The sequence below is a fragment of the Phascolarctos cinereus genome, unplaced genomic scaffold, assembly GCF_003287225.1.
Source record: "Phascolarctos cinereus isolate Bilbo 61053 unplaced genomic scaffold, phaCin_HiC Scaffold_4;HRSCAF=312, whole genome shotgun sequence".
In the NCBI taxonomy this organism is placed as follows: domain Eukaryota; kingdom Metazoa; phylum Chordata; class Mammalia; order Diprotodontia; family Phascolarctidae; genus Phascolarctos; species Phascolarctos cinereus.
Window position 1 is genome coordinate 457937729 of NW_027555847.1, and position 23053 is coordinate 457960781.

General features: G+C 35.8%; 1 protein-coding gene across 7 annotated transcripts in view; it reads left to right on the top strand.

Annotated features, from left to right (window-relative positions):
• STAU2 (staufen double-stranded RNA binding protein 2) overlaps window positions 1-23053 on the top strand; it is a 431723-nt gene that overhangs the window by 183031 nt on the left and 225639 nt on the right. For all 7 annotated transcript variants that reach the window (XM_020971016.2, XM_020971017.2, XM_020971014.2 and 4 more), the window contains 2 exons: window positions 16984-17121; window positions 21544-21675. In XM_020971016.2, coding sequence (XP_020826675.1) covers window positions 16984-17121; window positions 21544-21675 — 270 coding nt within the window. The remainder of the gene's footprint in view (window positions 1-16983; window positions 17122-21543; window positions 21676-23053) is intronic.

Genomic DNA, 23053 nt, shown 5'->3' on the forward strand with positions numbered 1-23053 from the left:
AAAATAAACTAGGTAAACCATTATGAGCTAGTCTGATTATTTTTAAATGGAAAAAATGAATTGCCTGTATCAAAAATGAAAAAGCACATTTCACAATAAATAAGGAGGAAATAAGGGAAATTATTAGAAACTTTTGCACAATTTTATGCCAACAAACTAAGCTATAAAAATAAATCAAATAGATGAATATTTAAAAATATAAAATACCCAGGTTAATAGACAATAGAGAATTTAAACAACTCAGTCTCAGAAAAAGGAATTACATAAAATATAATGGAAATCAGAAAGAAAAATACCGCAAGACCAAGTTGTTTGAACTGTATGAAACATTAAAAAAATTAAGTCCGGTGTTATATAAACTCTTTGCAGAAACAGAGAAAGAAGAAATTTTACCAAAGTACTTCTATGATACGAAAATGTTCTTGATATCCATAAACCCAAGAGTGTCCACAGAAAAAATTGTAGACCATTCTGTCTAATTAACATCATTGTAAAAATTCTACATAAAGTATTATCAAAGACACTAAAGCAACATACTAAAAAGTTTACATACTATGTCTAAGATTTATATTCAGAATTTAGAGTTGGTTCAGTGTTAGGAAAATGTTGAGTACAAATAATATGCATATACTACATGTACAAATATAACTATAACATAATAATAAAAGCAATACAAAATAACTGATTATATGAATAGATAAAAAAAGCTTTTTGAAAAAACACAGCACCCATTTCTGTTAAATACACTCAACAGTATAGGAGTACTATCCATTCCCTAGTATGGTGAGTTGTATCTGTCTCAAACTAAGAGTTGACATTATATGGAGAAAAGCTAGAGGCCTTTTTAATATGATAAGAGATAAATAAAAGATTTCTGTTATCAACAATATTATTTGAAATAGTACTAGAAGTGCTAGCTATAGTAATAAGAACAGAAAAAGTAATTGAGGGGAGTAAACATTGGTGGAGAAAATAAAATTGTCAGTTTTGGCAGATGGCATAATGATCTACTTAGAAAGTCTCAGAGAGTCAACAAAAATTTAAATGAAATAATAACTTAGGCAAAGTAATAGAATATAAAGGAAACACAAAAATCATTAGTCTTCCTATATATTACCAGTAAAGCCATCAGGAAGAGATGGAAAAAGACATTCCATTCAAAATAATTAGAGATTATATGAAATCTTTTGTTGTCCACATGCCAGTGCACACTTAGGAATATACAAGTAAAAAATATAAAAATACTTACCTAAAGAAATGGAGACATATTAATTGCTCATAGATGAACTGTGCCAATGTGATAAAAATAACAATACTATTTAAATTAATTTACCTATTCATTGACATATCAATCAAACTACCAAAGGACTGCTTTATTAAGCTAGAAAAAACAGTAACAAGATTGATTTGGCAGAGCTCAAAGTTAAGGATCTCAAGGGAAATTATGAAAAAAGTGAAAAGGAAGGGGGGCTGGTAGTATCAGATCTCAAACAATACTACAAAGCAGTAATTATCAAAACAATTTGGTACTGGTTATAAAATATAAACATATTCAGTTATACAGCATGCAGAAGCAGACATAGTAGAATAGTGTTCAATAAACCCAAAGTTCCCAGCTATTAGAATAAGGACTCCCTAGTTGACATAAAGTGGGAAATCTAGAAGCAGTCTGGCAGTAATTAGGTTTAAACCAGCATCTCACAGTATATACCAAGAATTGTTCCAAATGGAAACATGATCTAAGACATAAAAAGTGACTTCATAAACAAATTAGAGGAGCAAAGAAAGAAATATTTTTCATAACTGTGGATAGGGACTGAGAGCAGCAGAGATGAAAAATAGACCATTTTTATTGCTTAAAATTTAAACATTTTGTTAAAATTAAAATAATGCAGTTAAAATTAGAAGGGAAATAGTTGCCTAAGAATAAAAAAAATCCTTGTGGCAAAGTCTCTGAAAAGATCTAATATCTGAGGTATAAATCAGGGACTGATTTAAAATATAAGAACAAGAGACATTACCCAAAATATAAATATTTAAACAGGTAGTTTTGAAAGGAAGAATTTCAAGGTATCAACAATGACATAAAATGTACCCAATCAATAATAATTAGAAAAATACAAATTAAAACAACTCTGAGGTTCGACTTCATTCCTATCAGATTGACAAAGATAACAAGAAAGGAATGTGATAGTTATTGCAGAAGCTACAAGAAGACAGGTATAATGCCTTGGTGGAGCTAGAATGGTCTGGCTGTTCTAGAAAGTTACTACCCTTTTAACTGAAGTGCATATTCTTTAAACTTTATTCTTTAAACTGGTAGTATTCTTAGTAGGCCTGTGTGTGTGTGTATATGTATTCTTTTTTTAGAAGAAAAGGTCCTATATGTATAAAATTACAGCAGCTTTGTTGTTGTAGCCAAGAAATCTATCAAATGGGGAATAGCTGAGCAAATTATACTATTTAGTATAATACAGTATATATAGTATGGTATGTAGTATAGTACAAAGATAGAAATAAGGACTAGATATGTGATTTCATTGGTATAAAGAACACCTGGATTAGGAAACTTCCTCTACTAATGCAGGCTGGCACCTTCTCTGCAACCTATAGTCTATTAAAGTTTAAGTGACTTACCTAAGATCACAAAGCCAGTATGTGTCAGAGGTACAACTTGAACCCAGTTATTTCTACTCCTGAGGCCAGCTCCCTGGTCACCAAAGCATGCTAACCCTATTAAAATTAATGTGTTAATATGAATATAATTTATCACCACTAAATGAAGCAAAACAAAACAAAACCGAGGAAGATGTATGCTTGTTAAAAGCACATATCTTTGTCATAGACTATTTCCATTGTCAAGCCCTAATGAAATATGGATTCTGTATAGGTTTTGAGTTTCTCTAGCTGCTTATCCCTACAGTTAATATATTAATTATGTCACGTTTGGAATACTACAGTGCTTCTTAAATGTTATCTGTAACCACTCAAAAGAGTTTCGCCCTGTGACTGAGCAAGTCACTTAAGCTCTTGCCCTGGGTAAATCTCCAAGGCTGTAATTTGTAGGGTAGTTGCTGGTACATACTTGATACAGGCTGATACATTTATAAGGAGTTTCCTCACCAAGAGTTCTCTGCACCAATTACATTTTATGTCTGCACTTTCTGCCTAAAATGTCCTGGTGATATTATATGTCTGCAAATAATGGAACACTACAATATCCAAACAATCTAAATTGTAGGTCAATGGAATAATCTGTCTGCAAGTAGGTTATGACAAATTGTTGATGATGACTTGTGTGCAAGATTTAGCATAAAATATATTATTGAGAGTAAATGTGATTGAAAAACAAGATGGGCTAGTTGTGTAGCAAGAGTTTGACATGGCCTGAATGTTTTATTGGGACCTAGGTAGTGTCAAAGGACCTAAAGGAAGTCCTCCAACACAATGGATGATTTCCTAAAGGAGATCTATAGGATATCAAAAGTCACAGGATTGGAGGGCATGGATGGGTTGCAATCTACCGTCTTGGAGGTAGTGGCAACATCAAGGAAGTTAAGACTATACAGACTTATCATTAGACTGGCCATTGTATATTTGTGTGTGTGTGTATATACATATACATATACATATACATAGACATAGACATAGACATAGACATATACATATACATATACATATACATATACATATACATATACATATACATATACATATACATATACATATACATATACATATACATATACATATACATATATACATATGTATATGTATGTGTGTATATATGTATGTGTATGTGTGTATATGTATATGTATGTGCATGTGTATGTGTAAGTGTATGTGTGTGTATACACACACCCCAAAGCTATTCATGAGAATTACCTAAGGCATGGATTGATTGCAACTTGAATTGAAGAGAATATTTATATCAATGAAATTAGAGCTCTTTTGATGTATTGAAGAACTAGAATATATATTTTTTAAAAATTTAGACACTGATTTCATGGCAGCAAATCTTATATAAATGAAAATAAATACTTAAGATGTTTTCTCAGGTTGTAATTAAAAGTGTTTATTGTGATCTTTACTGTAGAAGAATAAGTATTATTATCCCTTTATAGATTATTGTGCTCAGTTTTGTGCTGGTCTTCTCTTTCTTATCTCTAGTACATAGCCTAGAGCACCCTGTAGATAGTATGCTCTCAGCACAAATGTTTGTGGCTATAATTGTGTCTAAAACATCCAGACAGAAAAATGGTAAGTTCATTTTGGCCAGAGAGCCTTTCACTTTGTAAGAAACAAAAAGCTAGGAAGTGGTAGAACTTTTAACAAAAGGAATGCTAAATGTTTCTATCCTGGAAAAGTTATATCTGCCTGATGATAGGAGTGGCCTAGTTAGAAGGTCACTTTAAGGTCAGGATTAGTTAAAGGCCAGATTAGAAATACTGTTGCTTTTACTAAAATAATAATGATATTACTTCACAATAAAGATATTGGTGACCTTTTGTACTGAGAGAGTTAGAGCCATGCTTTATGAAAAACATCCTGCCTTTTCTTATGGTGGTGGTAAACAATTTCACTGGATTAATAAGGAAATTATCAAGGAAACCATTGACTTGGGCTCTTTGATAAAGTGATTATGTTTCTGAAATGGCTGAATCCATATAAAGTTTTGCACAATTTTGAGAGCTTTCCTTCCCAAAGCAAGGGAAAATAGTTACCTTTTTGTAGTCTAATGGATTAAGTTGGTCTAAGAAAATAAATGATACAAAAATTAAATTTAAAACATTCACTGTCTTCTATATGGGACTAGAATTTGTTGAAATAGAAATGTTGTAACTTTCACCGTATGCTATCAGTGTCCCCAAAACTATTTGAACAGAAGAGAGCACAGTTTACATATTTTAAAAGTTGTATGATAGCTTATTCTACCCTATGTAGCAATTTTTGTTGTTCCCTAACTTTTGGGGGGCACCTTGCCTCCATCAATAAGCCATATAAACACATGAGTCAAAAGAAACCTAGTCTTTAAAATGTTCTTTTTCTTTTCCTTCACAATTTCTTTTTGCTAATTTCTAAACTGTCATGTATCAAATTAACAATGTGCTTGTTTTGTTTTGAATTTGACTTTTTTTTTTTTTGGTGAGGCAATTGGGATTAAGTAACTTGCCCAGTGTCACACAGCTAGTGAGTGTTATGTGTATGAGGCCGGATTTGAAGTCAGGCCCTCCTAACTCCAGGGCCAGTGCTCTGTCCACTGTGCTACCTACCTGCCCCTCTGAATTTGATTTTTTTAAATATAAATTTATTTATTTTTGGTTTTTCAATATTTACTTCCACAAGATATTGAGTTCTAAATTTTCACCCCATCTCACCCCTCCCCCCACCCCAAGATGGCATGCATTCTGAATACCCCTTCCCCTAGTCTGCCCTCTCTTCTATCTCTCCCCACCGCTTCCCTTATCCCCTTCCCGTTCTGTTTTCCTGTAGGGCAGAATAGACTTCTGTACCCCATTTCTTGTATTTCTTATTTCCCAGTTGCATGTGAAAACATTTTTTTTAAACATGTGTTTTTGAAACTTTGGGTTACAAATTTTCTCCCTTCCTCCCTCCCCACCCATCCTCATTGAAAAGGCAAGCAACTCAATATAGGTTGTATATGTGCAGTTATGCAAAACTCTTCTATAGTAGACATGTTGTGAAAAACTAACTCTATTTCCCTTAATCCTATCCTGCCCCCCCATTTATTCTATTCTTTATTTTGACCCTGCCCCTCCTCAGAAGTATTTGCTTCTGATTACCCGCTTTCCCAATTTGCCCTCCTCTCTATCATCCCCCTGCTCTCTTGTCCCCTTCCTCCCCTATTTTCCTGTAGGGTAAGACATATTTCCATACCCAATTGAATGTGTATGTTATTCCCTCCTTAAGCCAAATCCTATGAGAATAAGATTCACTCATTCCCTCTCACCTTCCCCCATTCCCCCTGCACTGTAACAGCCTTTTCTTCTGTTTTTTTTTTGTGAAGTAATTTACCCCGTTCTACCTCTCCCTTTATTCTTCTAATATAGTCCTTTCTTATTCCTTAATTTTATTCTCTAAATATGACCCCTTAATCTTCAACTCACCCTGTGCCCTCTCTCTCTCTCTCTCTCTCTCTCTCTCTCTCTCTCTCTCTCTTCTCTCTCTAATTTTTCCCCCTCCACTACCCTAATACTGACAAAGGTCTCATGAGTTATAAATATCATCTTTCCATGCAGGAATGTAAACAGTTCAACCTTAATAAGTCTCTTATGATTTCTCTTTCCTGTTTACCTCTTCATGTTCCACTTGAGTCTTGTATTTGAAAGTCAAATTTTCTATTCAGCTCTGGTCTTTTCATCAAAAAATGCTTGAAAGTCCTCTATTTCACTGAATGACCATTTTTTCCCCTGAAGGATTATACTCAGTTTTGCTGGGTAGGTGATTCTTGGTTGTAATCCTATCTCCTTTGCCCTCTGGAATATTATATTCCATGCCCTGTGGTCCTTTAATGTAGAAGCTGCTAAATCTTGTGTTATCCTGATTGTGTTTCCACAATACTTGAATTGTTTCTTTCTGGCAGCTTGTAATATTTTCTCCTTGACCTGGGAACTCTGGAATTTGGCTACAATATTCCTAGGAGTTTTCCTTTGGGGATCTCTTTCAGGAGGAGATTGTGGATTCTTTCAATTTCTATTTTGCCCTCTGGTTCTAAATATCAGGGCAGTTTTCCTTGATAATTTCTTGAAAGATGATGTCTAGGCTCTTTTTTTGATCATGGCTTTCAGATAGTCCAATAATTTTTAAATTCTCTCTCCTGGGTCTATTTTTCAGGTCAGTTGTTTTTCCAATGAGATATTTCACATTGTCTAATTTTTCATTCTTTTGGATTTGTTTTACAGTGTCTTGATTTCTCATAAAGTCACTAGCTTCCAATTGCTCTATTCTAATTTTTAAGGAAGTATTTTCTTCAGTAATCTTTTGGACTTCCTTTTCCATTTGGCCAATTTTTCTTTTTAGGGCATTCTTCTCCTCATTGGCTTTTTGGACCTCTTTTGCCATTTGGGTTAGGCTTTTTTAAGGTGTTATTTTCTTCATTTTTTTTTGGGTCTCCTTTAGCAAGTTGTTGCCTTGTTTTTCATGATTTTCTTGCATCACTCTCATTTCTCTTCCCAGTTTTTCCTCTGCTTCTCTTACTTGCTTCTCAAAATCCATTTTGAGCTCTTCCAAGGCCTGGGACTGATTCATATTTTTCTTGGAGGCTTTGGATGTAGGAGCTTTGACTTAGTTGTCTTTTTCTGATTGTATGTTTTGATTGTCTTTGTCACCAAAGTGAGATAATATAGTCTGACTCTTTTTGCACTGCTTGCTCATGATCCCAGCCAATTTCTTGAGTTTTAAACTCTTTGTTAAGGCAAGAGTCTGCTTCCAATGTGGAGAATGTACTGTCCCAAGCTTCAGTGGTTTATACAGCTGTTTTCAGAGATACTTGTAGGGACCTGTAAATTTTCAGTTCTTCTAAGATATGATAAGAGGCGAGATGTTTACTCCTTTCCTGGCCTGTGCTCAGGTCTGTTAGTGACCACAAGCACTCCTTTCTGTCCTGGAACTGTGAGGAAGGTTTTCTCTGCACAGCCACTACAAGCTCCACCATGCCAGTGCTACTCCTCACCCCAGGACCGCCATCCAGAACTTTGACCAAGATCCAAGCACGGGCAAAGCACAAGATTCCTGCCTCAGCACTGGCAAAGAGATCCCTGCAATCCCCCTCTGCTTAGCCACTCAATTCCCCCTCAGTCTGTGGGCCAGAAGCTCAGGACGCAGCCACCACCTAGGTGCCCATGCTCTGCACTCTGCGCTCTGGAACTGGCTCTGAGACCAACTCCTCTCTCACCGCAGAAACAGACTTTTCTAAGAAAACAGACCTTCTAAGTTGTCTTTGACGTTCATGGGTTGAGAAGTCTGGAAACCACCACAGCTGCCCACGATTCAGTCCTCTGAGGCCTGCTCCGGGTTCTCACTGTGTTCCTCTCCCCACCAGGTGGGATATACCATTCCAACCAATCATCCAGATTGTCTTGGGCTGGAAGTTTGCTTCATTCTGTCTTTTTGTGGGTTCTGCTGCTTTAGAATTTGTTTAGAGCCATTTTGTATAGGTATTTGGAGGGGTTTGAGGGAGAGCTCAAGCAAGTCACTCCTTTCACTCCGCCATCTTCGCTCCGCTGAATTTGATTTTTAAAGGAGAAGAAATTAATAGTTCCCTTGTTTTTTTATAGAAATAACCTTAATATTTTATTAGCAAGTTTTATTAAGATGTAGAAAATTACGCAATACTGTATATTTGTTATACATTATATGTATAAGTGTTAAAAAAACTGAGATTTAATAAATTACTGATCATAACAAAATTAGAATTCCCATCCTTTTTAGCTCTTATTTGCAATGGGATTTTGAATGATCAAGACCTGTATTCAAATCCTGCCGCAGATGCTCTTAGCTATGTGAGTGGACAAGTCATATAAATTTTCTCAGCATCAGTTTCATCACTTCTTGGAAATGCTTCTAGCCTGTCCCCATTACATATAATGCTTCCTGAAGGTTTTAGATAGATGCTATTTATTATTTTAAGGAAGACTCCGTTTATACCGATGCTTTCTAGTGTTTTTAATAGGAATGGGTGTTGTATTTTATCAAAAGCTTTTTCTGCATCTATTGAGATGTTCATGTGGTTTCTGTTGGTTTTGGTGTTGATATGCTAAATTATGCCGATAGTTTTCCTAATACTGAACCAACCTTGCATTCCTGGTATAAATCCGACCTGGTCATAGTGTAATAGTTCCCTTCTACATAATATAATTTACTGTATGTCAGGTTTGTTCCCCAAAAGTAGCCTTAAATGGAATACTCTTTTGGAATTTCATATGCATCAAGAAGATTTCCATTGACTTCACTGTCCAAGTCATCCTTCCCCTTAGACATCAGTAGCCCTAATCTGGGACTTATCCTGTAGTTTTATGTTGGATATTTGGCACCATAGTAAATTATAGCTGGGCTACAAAGATGTCAAAATGATCCATAGTAATCCTCTCCATCATGGCTTTTGGGAGTTTTCCCTAACATGGGTAACTTGTAAATGTCACTTTCTCAGAAATTGAAATAGATTAAAAATCTTTTCAATTTGAATGGTCCATCAAGTGATATAGATCACAACCCATCCATAGCTGCCCATCCTGTGCAACTCTTGTCCTGAATGTCCTGTATAATTATGTCCACATTGTCCAATAGGGCCACCATACAGGTCTACCCATTGTGGCAGAGGAATTTGTTTTTTTCTCTTATATCCCAGGTGTGATAGTGGAGCACTTTGGATGTCTAGATGTCGTCCCACTCTTGCCACGTTACCCCTATTCTTTTCTCATCTTATGGTTTCTTGAGAACATCTTTATCTTTGTTCTTTGATGTTTCTCATTGTTGCAACCTGCTCACATCTACATGCTTCTCTATTACCTTGTGCATGACATTAATTTTTAATTCTTTAGAGACTGTTTAATTATTTGTTTTATGGCATACTGCAGAAGTGCTAGACTGTTGATATTAAAAAGATAGACCTTTGTTTCTAGGGGAAACTTAGAATCATTAAAGAAACTTTGTAGTCTCCTCGAGGCAATCCTGCCTTCTCCTTCTCTTCAGCTTTGGGCTAAGTCATTCTACATTTATATAGTCACAGATATACATACATGATGGACAAACTCTATAAATTATTTATTTAAATGCATGCTATCATCTGAGCAATAGGTAGTCTTTATTAATTTTGTCTTTCCTGTTTGGATCGTCAGTCCAAATACTTTTGTGTCATTATAGATCTCTTCCAGGAGACTCCAGAGTGTTCCAAGGTTTGACATAGTTAGCAAAATATTTTCTAAAAATAAGAGTATCTGGAGAACCTCACTATCTATAGAGAATTTTTCTTCAACTGGGGCCCTGTGCTGGGTGCTACATTACAGTGGTAAACACCTTTGACAATCATATGCTTCCCTCTTTAATTCTTCACCTGATGTTTATGATCAGAGCATAATTGAATAACTTTATTTCTGTTATTATCTCCAAAAAAATCTTGAATGATTTTAAAGTATGGGTGGAATACACCTTGATGTAAAAGAATCTTTAAGAATCATTTTGCTCTAATGAATGAAATGCTTTTTCATAATGAAAAAATGGTAAGCACAGTTGTATCTCCTGTTCTCTACATCTTTCAGTCAGTTGCAAAATAGTAAAGATGAAGTCCATTTACTAATATTGTTTGCCAAATCCTTCTTGTTCCCTATTAATATTCTTAATGACAGTTCTCTTGATTTGGTGTACTTTTTTCCAATTGGCCAATTGTATTTTTTAAGGACTCTTCTACCTCTCTCATTTGACTTTGAAAATCCTTCTTGAGCTCTTCTAAGAAAGCTTTTTGGGCTTCAGAGAAGTTCATATTCCCTTTTGATGTTGCAGATGTGGGTTTGTTGACAATGTTGTCCTCTTTAGAATTTCTGTCTTGATCTTTACTCTTCTCATAATATGAATCTATGATACGTTTCTTTTTACTCATGGTGTTCATTATTCCCTGGCCTTTAAAGAGATTGAGCTCTCCTGCTGGGGAACAGAGGGCCCTGACCCAAACTTCTTGGGAGCCTAGGTCTTGGTCACTGGCTTTGTGTGCTGGGGCCTCTTATGCTGGGAATTGGAGGCTGTAGGGTTCTGGCAGTTTACCTCATGTTGGGCTGGAATCAGCAAGGCCAGAACTTTCAGGCAATTCTAGGTTGCCTGCTTTTCCTTTCCTTTAGCTTTCTTCAGCTCCTTTTAGATGGGTGCTGCAGGGTGTTTATCTGCCTGGGGTCCCTTGCAGTGCTGCCTCCCTTGTTTCTGCTAATGCACTGGGAGATTCCTTTGTGGTAGAGTGCCGAGGCACATGGTGGTTTTCTGAGATGGTTTCCACCAGTTCCCTCACCCTCACTGAGGCACTTGGAGGACCAGGTGTTGGTGTTTGCCTGCTCTACCACCTGGGCTTCAGGATCTTTTCCTGGTTGACAGTTGGAGGCTGTAGGGTTCTGACAGCTTACCTGGTATTGGGTTGGAATCAGCAAGGCTGTGACTTTAGGAAGACTCTAGGTTGCTTTCTTCAGCTCCTTTCAGATGAATGCTGCAGGGTGCTTATCTGCCTGGGGCCCTTTGTAGTGCTGCTTGTCTTATTTTTGCTGAGGTACTGGGAGACCTGTTTGCTGGGCTGTTGCACTGCTGCTCCCCATCTTTCTTCTAGTTCAGTTGTTACAGGGTTTTTTTCTGGGGTGATATTTTCTGGGTTTTCAGAGGTTGATAGGAGAGAGTGAGAGTGACTACCTTTTTCCTCTGCCATCTTGGCTCCTGGAAGTGGAAGTCAGTTCTCTTGATTTGGGCATGGATGACCCTTAATTTTTTGAAATTCTGAACTTAAACATCAAATAACAGCATTTCCATATGCACAGTGGAGTACTAAATGAGAATTCTTTGTGTTACCATCAATCTCTACTTCATATCACTTGTTTTTTAAAGTATGTAATAAATTGTACATCTGACTTTCAAAACTGTCCTGCTTGTCTGCTTCCTTCTGAACTTCCTTCTTGTCTCTCTGTACATATTTTTAAAAAGTTTCAATGGCTTCCTTCCTTCCTTCCTTCCTTCCTTCCTTCCTTCCTTCCTTCCTTCCCTCCTCCTTCCTTCCCTCCTTCTTTCTTTCTTTCTTTCTTTCTTTCTTTCTTTCTTTCTTTCTTTCTTTCTTTCTTTCTTTTTCTTTCTTTCTTTCTTTCCTTCAATTAAAAACTTAGAGAAAGAAAGAAAGAAAAATCCTTGCAATAAGTAAGCATAGTGAGGTAAAATAAATCCACACAGTGGTTATGTCCACAAATGTTTTTCATTTTGCATCTGTCAATTCTTTGTGCGGATGTGGGGGATGCTTCTATAGAACCTCTATAGACATGGTTTGGTACTGTATTGGTCATAATCTTTAAGTCTTCCAAAGTTGTTTTTTCTTTACGATGTTACTATCTACGTATATTTTGTCCCCTGGTTCTACTCACTTCACTCTGTGTCAGTTCATACTACCCAGGATTCTCTAAAATCATCTTTTATCATTCCACTGATAAAACTACTCTCTCCAAAGTATTAATGATCTCTTAGTTGTCAAATCCAATGGCCTGTTCTCAATCCTCATTCCCCTTGAGCTCTATACAACCTGTGGCACTGTTGATCACTACCCCTCCCACCCCCGCCACCTTGATATGCTTTTCTCCCTAGGTTTTTGGGTCAACACTCTCCTAGTTTTCCTCTTACCTCTGACCTCTTGTTTACTGGATCCTCTTCCAGATCACTCCCTCTAACCATAAGGGCCTTTCTGGGGTCTGTCCTGAGCCCTCTTCTCTCTCTATACTACTTCACTTGGTGATCTCATTAGCTTCCATGGATTTAATTACCATCTCTATGCTGGTGATTCTGAGATCTAACCATCTTGCCCCAGTCTGTCTACTAACCTCCAAACTTGCGCCTCCAACTGCCTTTGAGACATCTTAAATTGGAGATTCAGTTGACATCTTAAACTCAACATATCCAAAACAATTTATTGTCTTTACCCCTAAAACCTTCCTTCCTTCCTCACTTCCCTGTCACTGTAGAGGGCAATACCATTCTTCCAGTCCCTCAGGCTTGCAACCCAGGAGTCATCCTAGATTTCTCACTATCTCTCTCCCCCTCTCCATATCCAAGGTATTACCAGGGCCTGTTGATTTCACCTTTTCAACCTCTCTCCAGAAGCCACCTTCTCTCCTCTGACATTGCTGCTGCTCTAGTACAGGCCCTCCATTCAGCCACTAAAGTGATTTTCCTAAAGCCCAGGTCTGACCATGTTCCAACCCCACCCCCACCCCCCTTACCCTGCCCCATAAACTCCACTAACTTGCTATTGCCCATAGAAACAAATACAGAATGCTTTGTTTGGCATTAAAAGCCCTTTATGACCTAGTCTCCTCCTACTTTTCCAGGCTTCTTACTCCTTTATTCCCCAGTACATCTTTGACCCAGTGATGCTGACCTTCTGACTGTTCCACAAACAAGACTCCATCTCTTGGCTCTGAGCATTTTCTCTGGCTATGTCTCATGCCTGGAATGCTCTCAACTCTGACAACTTACCTCCCTGGCTTCCTTTATGTCTCAACTAAAATCTCACCTTCTACAGGAAGCCTTCCTAACCTCTCTTAATCCCAGTGCCTTACCTCTGTTAATTATTTCCTATTTATCTTGTGTATGGCATGCTTTGTATATATTTGTTTGCATGTTGTTTCCCCCATTAGATTGTAAGGTCTTTGAGGGTGGGGACTGTCTTTTGCTGCTTTTTGTTTCCCTAGCACTTAGCACACAGTGCCTGGTACATAATAAGCTCTTAATAAATGTTTATTGATTGATTGATGGTGCAATGCTTTTCTGTTACATTTATATACCACAATTTGTTCAACTATTCCCTAGTGGCAACCTAAGGCAACCCTTAGATTCTAGTTCTTGCTTTTTCTTCTCTTTCCTCCTCTCGCATTTAATCCTCCCTTCAAGATCAGGAAGTTTGTTTTGCTTGTGACTATGCCTTCTTGGGTATTATCTAGGTTTTTAAATAACCTCTTTGCCCCTATGCTTATTCTTTTAGAATTTTAGCTATTTCTAAACCAAGCTGTTAGGGCAGCTAGGTGGTGCAGGCACTTCCAGGCCTGAAGTCAGGAAGATTCACCTATCTGAGTTCAAATCTGGCCTCAGACACTTACTAGCTATGTGAGCCTGGGTGAGTCACTTTATTCAGTTTTCCTCAGTTCCTCATTTATAAAATGAGCTAGAGAAGGAAGTGGCAAACTACTCCAGTATTTTTGATAAGATGACTTGTAATTGGGTCATAAAGAGTTGGACACTACTGAAGGACTGAGCAACAACAAGAAGCCAGACTGTTACATGCATCTGTGTGTGCTTATTTTTATGTGTTCTGCTTTCTTAAGTCCATTTCAGATAAGAGTGAGGTTCAACTAGTACTCATTCCCCCTCTTCCCTTCCTCCTTGTTTGTATACTCTTCATGCACCCAAATTATAAGAAATATCAATTTCTGCCTTATTCCTCTTTTCTGTAGTAGTATATTCCTTTTACCATCCCTTCCCTTTTCCTTCTTAAAGTCCTTGTGACAGAACCAGTCCACCCCTGTAATCTCTGTTTTTCTTCTTTAACTTCCTCAACTACCCTTTGAAGGCATTAAGATTCCAAAAGAACACCTATTTTGTCTCCCTCTCTTAGAATATCAGTACTACATCATTATATGACTTTTTCCAGTTACTCAAGTAAACTTATCTTTCTGTGTTTTTCTTGACATCTTGTGGTTGTATTTCAGAGTTCTTACTCAGCTCTGGTCTTCTGATTAGAAATGCTTGAAAGTCTTCTTCTGTTAAAAGTTTGTTTCCTTCCTCTAGAATCTTACAGAGCTTTGCAGGATAAATTATTCTTTGGTTGTAGGCCCATATCTTTTGCTTTTTGGAATGTTGCATTCCAAAAATCTCTGTTTATGGTAGAATCTGCCAGGTCTTCTGAGATGCTGATTGTGACTTCTTACTACTTGAACTGCTCCTTTCTAGATGTATATAGTTTATTTTTTTAATTTGAAAGCTTGGGATTTTGACTATGACATTTCTATGAATCTTCCTTTTGGGGCTTCTTTCAGGAGGTGATCAATGGATTATTTCTGTCTTTACTTTGTTCCCTCCTTCTAGTAAGTCTGGACATTTTCACTTGTAATTTCTTGTCATATTGGGAGTCTGGTGATTCTTAAATTATTTCTCCTAGCTGCCCCCAAATTATTATATATATGTGTGTGTGTATATGTGTGTGTGTGTGTATACACATGCATATATCTTCATATAAGTGCATATATATAATTATAATTGGAGGTAATATATTATGCATGTTATTCTGTTACTGGTGAAAGTTTTTGATGCAGGTATCACTGACTGTTTCACTAGGGGAAATTCCTTTAATATTACAGGAATATGGAGTACCTCAGGTTTGGATAAAAATGTGAAATAGAGGTCAAACAGGAATGAATGGTGTCAAACAAATATAGTTAGGCCCACTACATGATCTTGGCTTCTTCTCTCTACCTGCTTGTCATGCTTGGTAAAGTATCAAGGATATTACATACCACATATAGATGAGGTTCTTCCTGTATACACACATATATATGTGTATACATGTACATATGCATCTCTCTCTGTCTCTCTCTCTGTCTCTCTCTCTCTCTCTGTCTCTCTCTCTCTCTCTCTCTCTCTCTCTCTCTCACACACACACACACACACACACACTTTCCCAGGGCTTCCAAGGCTCTCACTATGGCACTTTCTGACCACTCTTAGGCTTTCTTAGTTGAGCCCTCTGTTGTTGTTGCTTATGGAAATCAGTCTTTGCAGGATACAGCTATCTTTGGCCCATCTCTGGTCTTACAGGGAATCTTTCTGGCCACCTTTTTCTTGTTTCCTTTGGACTTCTCCTGACTTCTTGCACATCTTTGGAAAGGAAGATGTCACTTGTAATAGTTTATCATTGGATTTCTTTTTTTTTTTAAATTTTTCAAATTAATTTATTTTGATTTATCAACAATCACTTCCATAAGCTTTTGAGTTTAAAATTTTTCTTCCCCCCCCCAAGATAGCATGCAATCTGATATAGGCTATACATATACGTTCCTGTTAGATATATTTTCACATTAGTGATGTGCTAAGGAAGAATTAGAACCAATAGGAGGAACCACCAGAAAGAGGAAACAAAACAAAACAGAAGAAAAAAAAGCAAATAGTATGCTTTGATCTGCATTCAAACTCCATAGTTCTTTCTCTGGATGTGGATAGCATTTTCCATCATGAAACCTTTGGAGATGTCTTAGATCCTTGCATTGCACAATGTGGCTGTTATTGTGTACAGTGTTCTCCTGGTTCTGCTCACTTCACTCAGCATCAGTCCATACAAGTCTTTCCTGGTTTTTCTGACGTCTGCCTGCTCATCATTTCTTATAGTGCAATAGTAGGTTATTACACTCATATACCACAACTTGTTCAGCCATTCCCAAATTCATGGGCATCCTCTCAATTTCCAATTCTTTGCCACCACAAAAAGAGCTGCTATAAAACTTTTTGTACATGTGTGTCCTTTTCCCATTTGTATGATCTCTTTGAGATATAGCCTTAGAAGTGCTATTGCTGGGTCAAAGGGTATGCACATTTTTATAGCCCTTTGGGCATAGTTCCAAATTGCTCTCCAAAATGGTTGGATCATTTCACAACTCCACCAACAGTGCATTAGTGTTCCAGTTTTCCCACATCTTCTCCAACATTTATCATTTTCCTGTTTTATCATGTTGGCCAATCTGATAGGTGTGATGTGGTACCTCAAAGTTGTTTTGATTTGCATTTCTCTAATCAATGGTGATTTAGTATCATTGGATTTCTTGATCTTGGTCTTGTGTAAACTTCAGGATTTTTTGGGAGGAGGTATGTAGGAGCTGGAGAGGTCTGTCTACAACTCTTTTGCTTAGAGCTCTTTATAGGTAACTCTCAAAGATTTTATATAGGGGTGAGAGTAAGCACATACATCAGTGTTCTTTTTGTCACCTTCTTCTGGTGTCCTTCCTCTCCATTATATACAATGTACCAATCCAGATATATGATTAGATAGCTTACTTTAAAATAGAATTAACTATATTTTCTTTGCTGTTAGTTTTATTTCTTAATTTATTTTTGTTATAGAAGATGCTCTTCAAAGTTTCAACTTTTCCATTCATGGAATTTGCTAAGGGAGAAAAAAGTAGATAAATATCAAGTTAGGAAAACCAATAATAATATATTCTTAAATTTATTTTTACTACTGTCTTCTAGGCTGACCCAGAATATGGTCAAGGGATGAATCCTGTTAGCTGTCTGGCTCAAATTCAGCAGGCCAGAAAGGAAAAAGAACCAGACTATTCCCTTCTTTCAGACAGAGGAAAGTCTCGCCGGCGAGAGTTTTTGATGCAGGTATCACTGACTATTTCACTAGGGGAAATTCCTTTAATATTATAGGAATATGGAATACATCAGGTTTGGATAAAAATATGAAATAGAGGTCAAACAAGAATGAATGGTGTCAAACAAATACGATTAGGCCCAACACATGTCCTCTCCCTGCCTGCTTCCCATGCTTGGTATGGTAAAGTATCAAGGACATTTATAATAGACAGTGTGAGGAGTTCAAGGCTGTGTGGGATTCACACAGGTTATTTATGACACAATTCATTATCTTGAACATATTTATGTTGCAGTTTGCAGCTGGGGTATTTTACTTTCTGGGGATTGGAGACATGGTAGCTTTCTTAAAGTATTTGAAGGGCTGCCTCATGGAAGAGAGATGGGACATGTTCTGTGGGTCCCTAGAGGGCAGAACTGGGACAAATTACAGATGTGTGGATTTAGGCTTGATGTCTGTAAAAACTTTCTAATAATTAGAGCTGTCCAAAAGTATAATGGGCAGCCTCAGGAGGTAGTGGCCAATGGCTCCCTTACTGGCAAAGAGGCTGGATTTTTGTTTAGATTCAGGATGGACCAGATGGCCTCTGAGGTCTTTGCAAACTCTGAGACTTTGTGAATCTGTTGTTCTGAGAAATGAAAGTGGAAAACAGGTGGTCTTATTGCATAGAACCGGGCCCAGAGGAAGTATTCTGAAAGGAACTGTGAGGGAGAATTAACTATCTGACTAACTGCCACAGGACCTAGAGGGGTTCAGTCATTTAGAGATACTGAGGGATCTTTTCTCCACTCCAAGTCTTAGGCGCAAGATATAGTGCTAAATGCTGGCCATACAAGAGTAAATGTGATGCAGACCCTGCTTTTAAGTAACTCACAGTCATTTCTAGGAAGGTAGAAATTTAGTCAGAATGAATCCTGTTGCAATCAATGAATGTCTATGGTAAGATAGCCAAGTTGTATCTTTACTTTTTTGTATATTTTAATACTCCAAGGCTTTGGCAGAGGTGATTTGCATGTCCTCTTGCCTTTTTTGCTTCCAGCAGTTAATGATGCATCCAATGAAATAAAAACTAAACAACCACTAATTTCCTTATGTTTGTTATTCATAAATACTATAATGTACTATATTCAGTAATTTTGAGGATATGAGCTCTGAACACATTTTCCAACCAGTTATATTTGGACAGGGTTGGAGAAGGAAACAAAATAAAATTACATAAAAAAGGATTGGATTGTTTATGATAACATAGCAATAATAACCATTTATTAAGCACCTACTATGTGTAAACCACTGTGCTATACTAAGATGTTACAAAGATAATTATAGAACTGTTCTGGTTCATGAAAATGGTTTCTTTAATGTATCTTAATGTCTAAAATAAGTGATTTGCTTCCTGACCTACTTTAGTCTATTTGAAATGTTTCATATTAACTCTAATTTACTTATAGATTGTATTTGCTACTACTTTGTCTTTTACACAATCTATATTCTCGTCTCCAGAAGGGAAATTATCTTGATATGTTAGCAGTTTAGACATTTAGGATGGACAGACTTCTTGAAATTCAGAGAAGGAGTTTAATTTGTATCAAAGTAAAGCACATAACAATTCTGATAGTTATTTGCTAAAGCAGTTTATGGGTGATATGATAAGGTGGTACCCAAAATGGAAGGGTGGGTAGAAACAAGAGTAAGATTGAATGGAGCATTCACAGCCACAGGTCAAAGTGATGCCTGCAGTTGTCTCAGAATTAGTTGTTCATTATTTCAGTTTCTATTTACACTGTATTTGGAGCCCCCATAAAAAATGCATTTTCACCTTCTTTTGTATTCTCAAATGTACCCAGAGGTAATGTGGAATAGGAAAAAGGGAATATCATGTGTGAAAGCTGCCCAAGGGCTATTAGTTCAGCCTCTTTGATTTAAATTTATTTACTTAAAACTTTTTAGTTAATAAATAAATTACAAACTTGGCAAAATTAGACTTTGTTGTAAGATTTCTACAACTTCTCATTTTGGTTTGTACTTCTAGAAATAATTCTAGAAGAGATTTTGGTCCCCTAAAATGCCATTGGTTCCTTAGGTGTTAAGGTGTAATAGATGATTTCTTCTAGTCTGATTGCCACATAAGATTTTGCATTATCATATGTGGAACTTGTCCTTTTGACAAAGTACTTTCTATCTTAACAGCCTTATAATTAGATTTATATTTTAAAAAATTAGTATGGACATAGAATAGCAATATATCAGAAGTGGAAAGAGAGAAACTGATTGTAAACACATTCTGGTTCATAATTTTCCTTTCCTGTTTTTGAAAATTACAAGAACTAAATCTTTAACTTATTTCTTTATGTAGATTTTGGAAGTGGATTTTTTTCTGAATAAGCAAAGCTCATTTTGGGGGCTTCATTGACTGGTTGCCATTAAGACAAAGAATAGTGCTGTTGTAGTAGTTTTACTTTGTTGACCATTCATGAAACCTTTTTACAATCTTCACTCTGGTTTTCTTAGATTTGAAGAATTCTAAAAAGTTTTCTTTGAACTCCAAAGATTCAAAAAATGTGATGTAAAATTTTGACATGTATTACAAATATAAAATTTCTTTGGCCTTACAAAAAATAAAACAAGCCTTTGTCTACAAAGTATATTGAATACCCTTTTGAAAGAGGAACTCAGAAATTTTCTTAAACAGCCTTCTTTTTTATGGGTATTCGTAAACATTCTAGTTAAGCAGGGACATTTGGCCATGCTTTTAAATGTTTTCACACTGAATTCATATTGCTTCCTCCCCTTCCCCCAAGTCCCAGTGGATTCATTATAGCATTCAGCAACCTTATCAAAGTAAAAGGCTTTTTGTATAAACTATTTAAGCAATGTTTTCATTTATTTTAATTGAATGTGGAAGTAAAGTATCTAGAGATAATTTGCTCATTTTTATCTGTCACAGAAAGGGTAAATTTGAATGTAATGAAATGGATCCAATTACTTGTATTGGCCATTAGATAAACAGAAGAAAATCTCTGATGACATTGGTTGAGTATTCTATTCCCAAAGCTAATTTTGGAAAGATTTTTTAAAATGTTAATCTTTTGACAGAGAACATAATAATGTCCAAAACCTGGTTGTGGAGGTTTTAGAAATATTAGGATTTTAATTTATTATGTATCATAAGACAAATTTTCTCTTTCAGTTTTTTTTAATGTAATAGCTAATTCTGTGATGTTTATTACTTGATCAAGTACTAAATTATTTAACTGGTAAATGGTATTTTAGGACTTTTGCATATTCCCTAATTTATTTGGACTTATTAACTAAAATAATCTGTGAAGTTAAAAAAAACCCTCCCATATTTATATTAACTTTTCCCAAGTAGCAAAATAATTGAAGCAAATTTCAAAATAAGTTACCATTACTTAAATAAAAACCTTATTGTTAAAACAATGAATTTGTGAGTTTTATCAAAAGATTTTACTTTTAAAATATACAATGTTTATTTCATTTCCATTATTAAGTAATGAACCAGTTCTCAGTGAATCAACTAATTTTTGTGTATCAGGCTTTTTTTTTTTGTTAATTTACTTATTTAGGTTGGTATTGAGGTAGTGTGATGTAGTGGTTAAAGAGCTGGCCTTGGAGTCAGGGCCCCTTGGTTTCAATTCTTGCTGCTGAGATATACAGGCTATGTGACCTTGGCCAAGTTGCTTAATCTCACAGTGTCCCAGACAACTCACTAAAACTAATTTGTGGGTCACTTTCTGATTTTCCTTAATGGAGAGCCTTTTCTACATCTTTGAAATCACAGGTCTGCATTCTTCACCAACTTCCCATCCCCATTCCCCCAACCTCAATAAATAAATAAATGTGCCTGTATTATTGTTTTGACTTAAAAAGGCTAATAATGCATCTCCAAAATTGCCTGACTTTACAATGTGGAAACTTAGTGATTTATGTTACTATCTTGAAATTTTTATTTACTGACAAAGATCAATATTTATTACTTTGTACATATGAGATATGCATATAAATCTATAAAACATATAGAAACCCCACAAGGTTTCTTTTTAGTAAAAATAATAGGAATTCACTTGAGTAACATAAAATTTGAAATGTACCTTAAACACTTTCTGAATTGCATGAAAGCACTGACCTAGGAGTTAGGAGATTTTAGGCTTCTAGTCTTAGCTCTGCCACTTGTTTAGCAGCATGATTTTAGGTCAGTCTTTAAACCTTACTTTACTCATCTGAAAAATAAAAATATTTGGATTAAATGATCTCCTAAGCTCTATCCATCTCTAAGATAAAATTCTGCAAATTTCAGGGATTTTTGAAACTGAATGTAGTTCTAGTGGAATCATTTCAAAACTTATTATGTGGGAATGCCAAGAAGTTGTGTTTGTTTAATGGTTATTATTAACTCTTTCTTTTCATTTTACCAGGTTAAAGTTGGCAGTGCAGTTGCTACTGGAATAGGCCTTAGTAAGAAAGTAGCTAAAAGAAATGCAGCGGAGGCAATGTTGTTACACCTTGGATATAAAACCTCTACTCCTGTTCAAGAACAACTTGAAAAGGTGAGAGTTAAGCTTAAACACCTGCATTCCATTCTCTGTTGTAGATTACCAAAGATATTTTTAAAAATCCTGACTTTTGGCCTTATGTAATTTCTGATGTGGCATTGAGGTAGACAATGATAACTTTCTTGAGGCATGTATATTTTTATTGTGTATAATTAAAAATAGAAGCTACAGGTATAAACAGAAACCTAATTACACATAATGGAGATTTGTTAAAACTGAAATAATTTATTACTTTCTATTCATTTAAGAGTAACATCTTAGGGTAAATTTCTCCATATTTATGGTGCAAATATGATGAGATGAAAAATTTGCTACTTTAATGCCTTGATGGATCTCTGAGTTTATTGACAGAGGTACAACATAGGTTGAAATTTCAACGCTTTTACATTTTGTTATCCTCTTTGACTTTTGCCCATGTCTTTGTACAAATCTAAGATAGGAAGTCATTTGAAAAGTAAAAAATTAAGTTAAAATTGATTTTGGTTTTTGTACTGCACACTGCTGGTTCCCTTTTAAAACAGAATTGACTTGCAGTTTTTGCTGTATAAACCCAGTCTTAGACTATTAAGTTTTTCTCATAAGTCCACAGATTTGTGCCAGTGCTGTTAGCTTGAATTCTGGAACCCAGATGAAAACTTTTGAAATAAAAGGCCTGGATTATCCCTTTAGGGCATGCATATATTGGACAGACACTCTATAAAGTAATTTTTCTATTTATTTTAAACTTGAAGGTAAACTTAAAGGGTGTTGTTGTTTTTTCTGCCAAGAGCCTTGTTCATGGTTCCCTATTTCTTCTGTGGCACTTAATGACATCACTAACACCTCCCTCTATTGCAAGAGAAAAACAGAACCCTGAACTCAGGTCTTGGCATGTAAACAAGATACAACCAATTAAAGTGAATTTAATCTTAAAATTTTTCATTATTAATTTTGCTAGCTGCACAGATAAACAAATGCTTTCTTATTAAACTTTTTTTAAATGACTGAACGATTCATATTGCTTTTAACTGAGCTTAACAATCATTAAAAGTAAAAGTTTTAGTGTTTGGTTAATTTTACCACTTAAGAATCCTGTTTCAGAGATATTTTTAGTTACTAAAGGTACAGATGCTTGAGTTTTAGAGGGCAAAGTAAGAAATAGAATCACTTTTTAAGTAAGACTCATTTCTTTATTTTTAAGGTATTAAAATTTTTTAGAAAATTAATTTTAGTGCCAAAAGAATTATTTGCCCAAATACTATCCCTAGAGACTTTAGTTCTGTTTTTCTTACCCAGTCTGCCAATGATTTCCTTTCTTTTAAATATATATGTAATATGAAACTTAACATGTGTTGTTAAGATTTTTGTTTCTCTTGCATTGTGTATGTGTTAT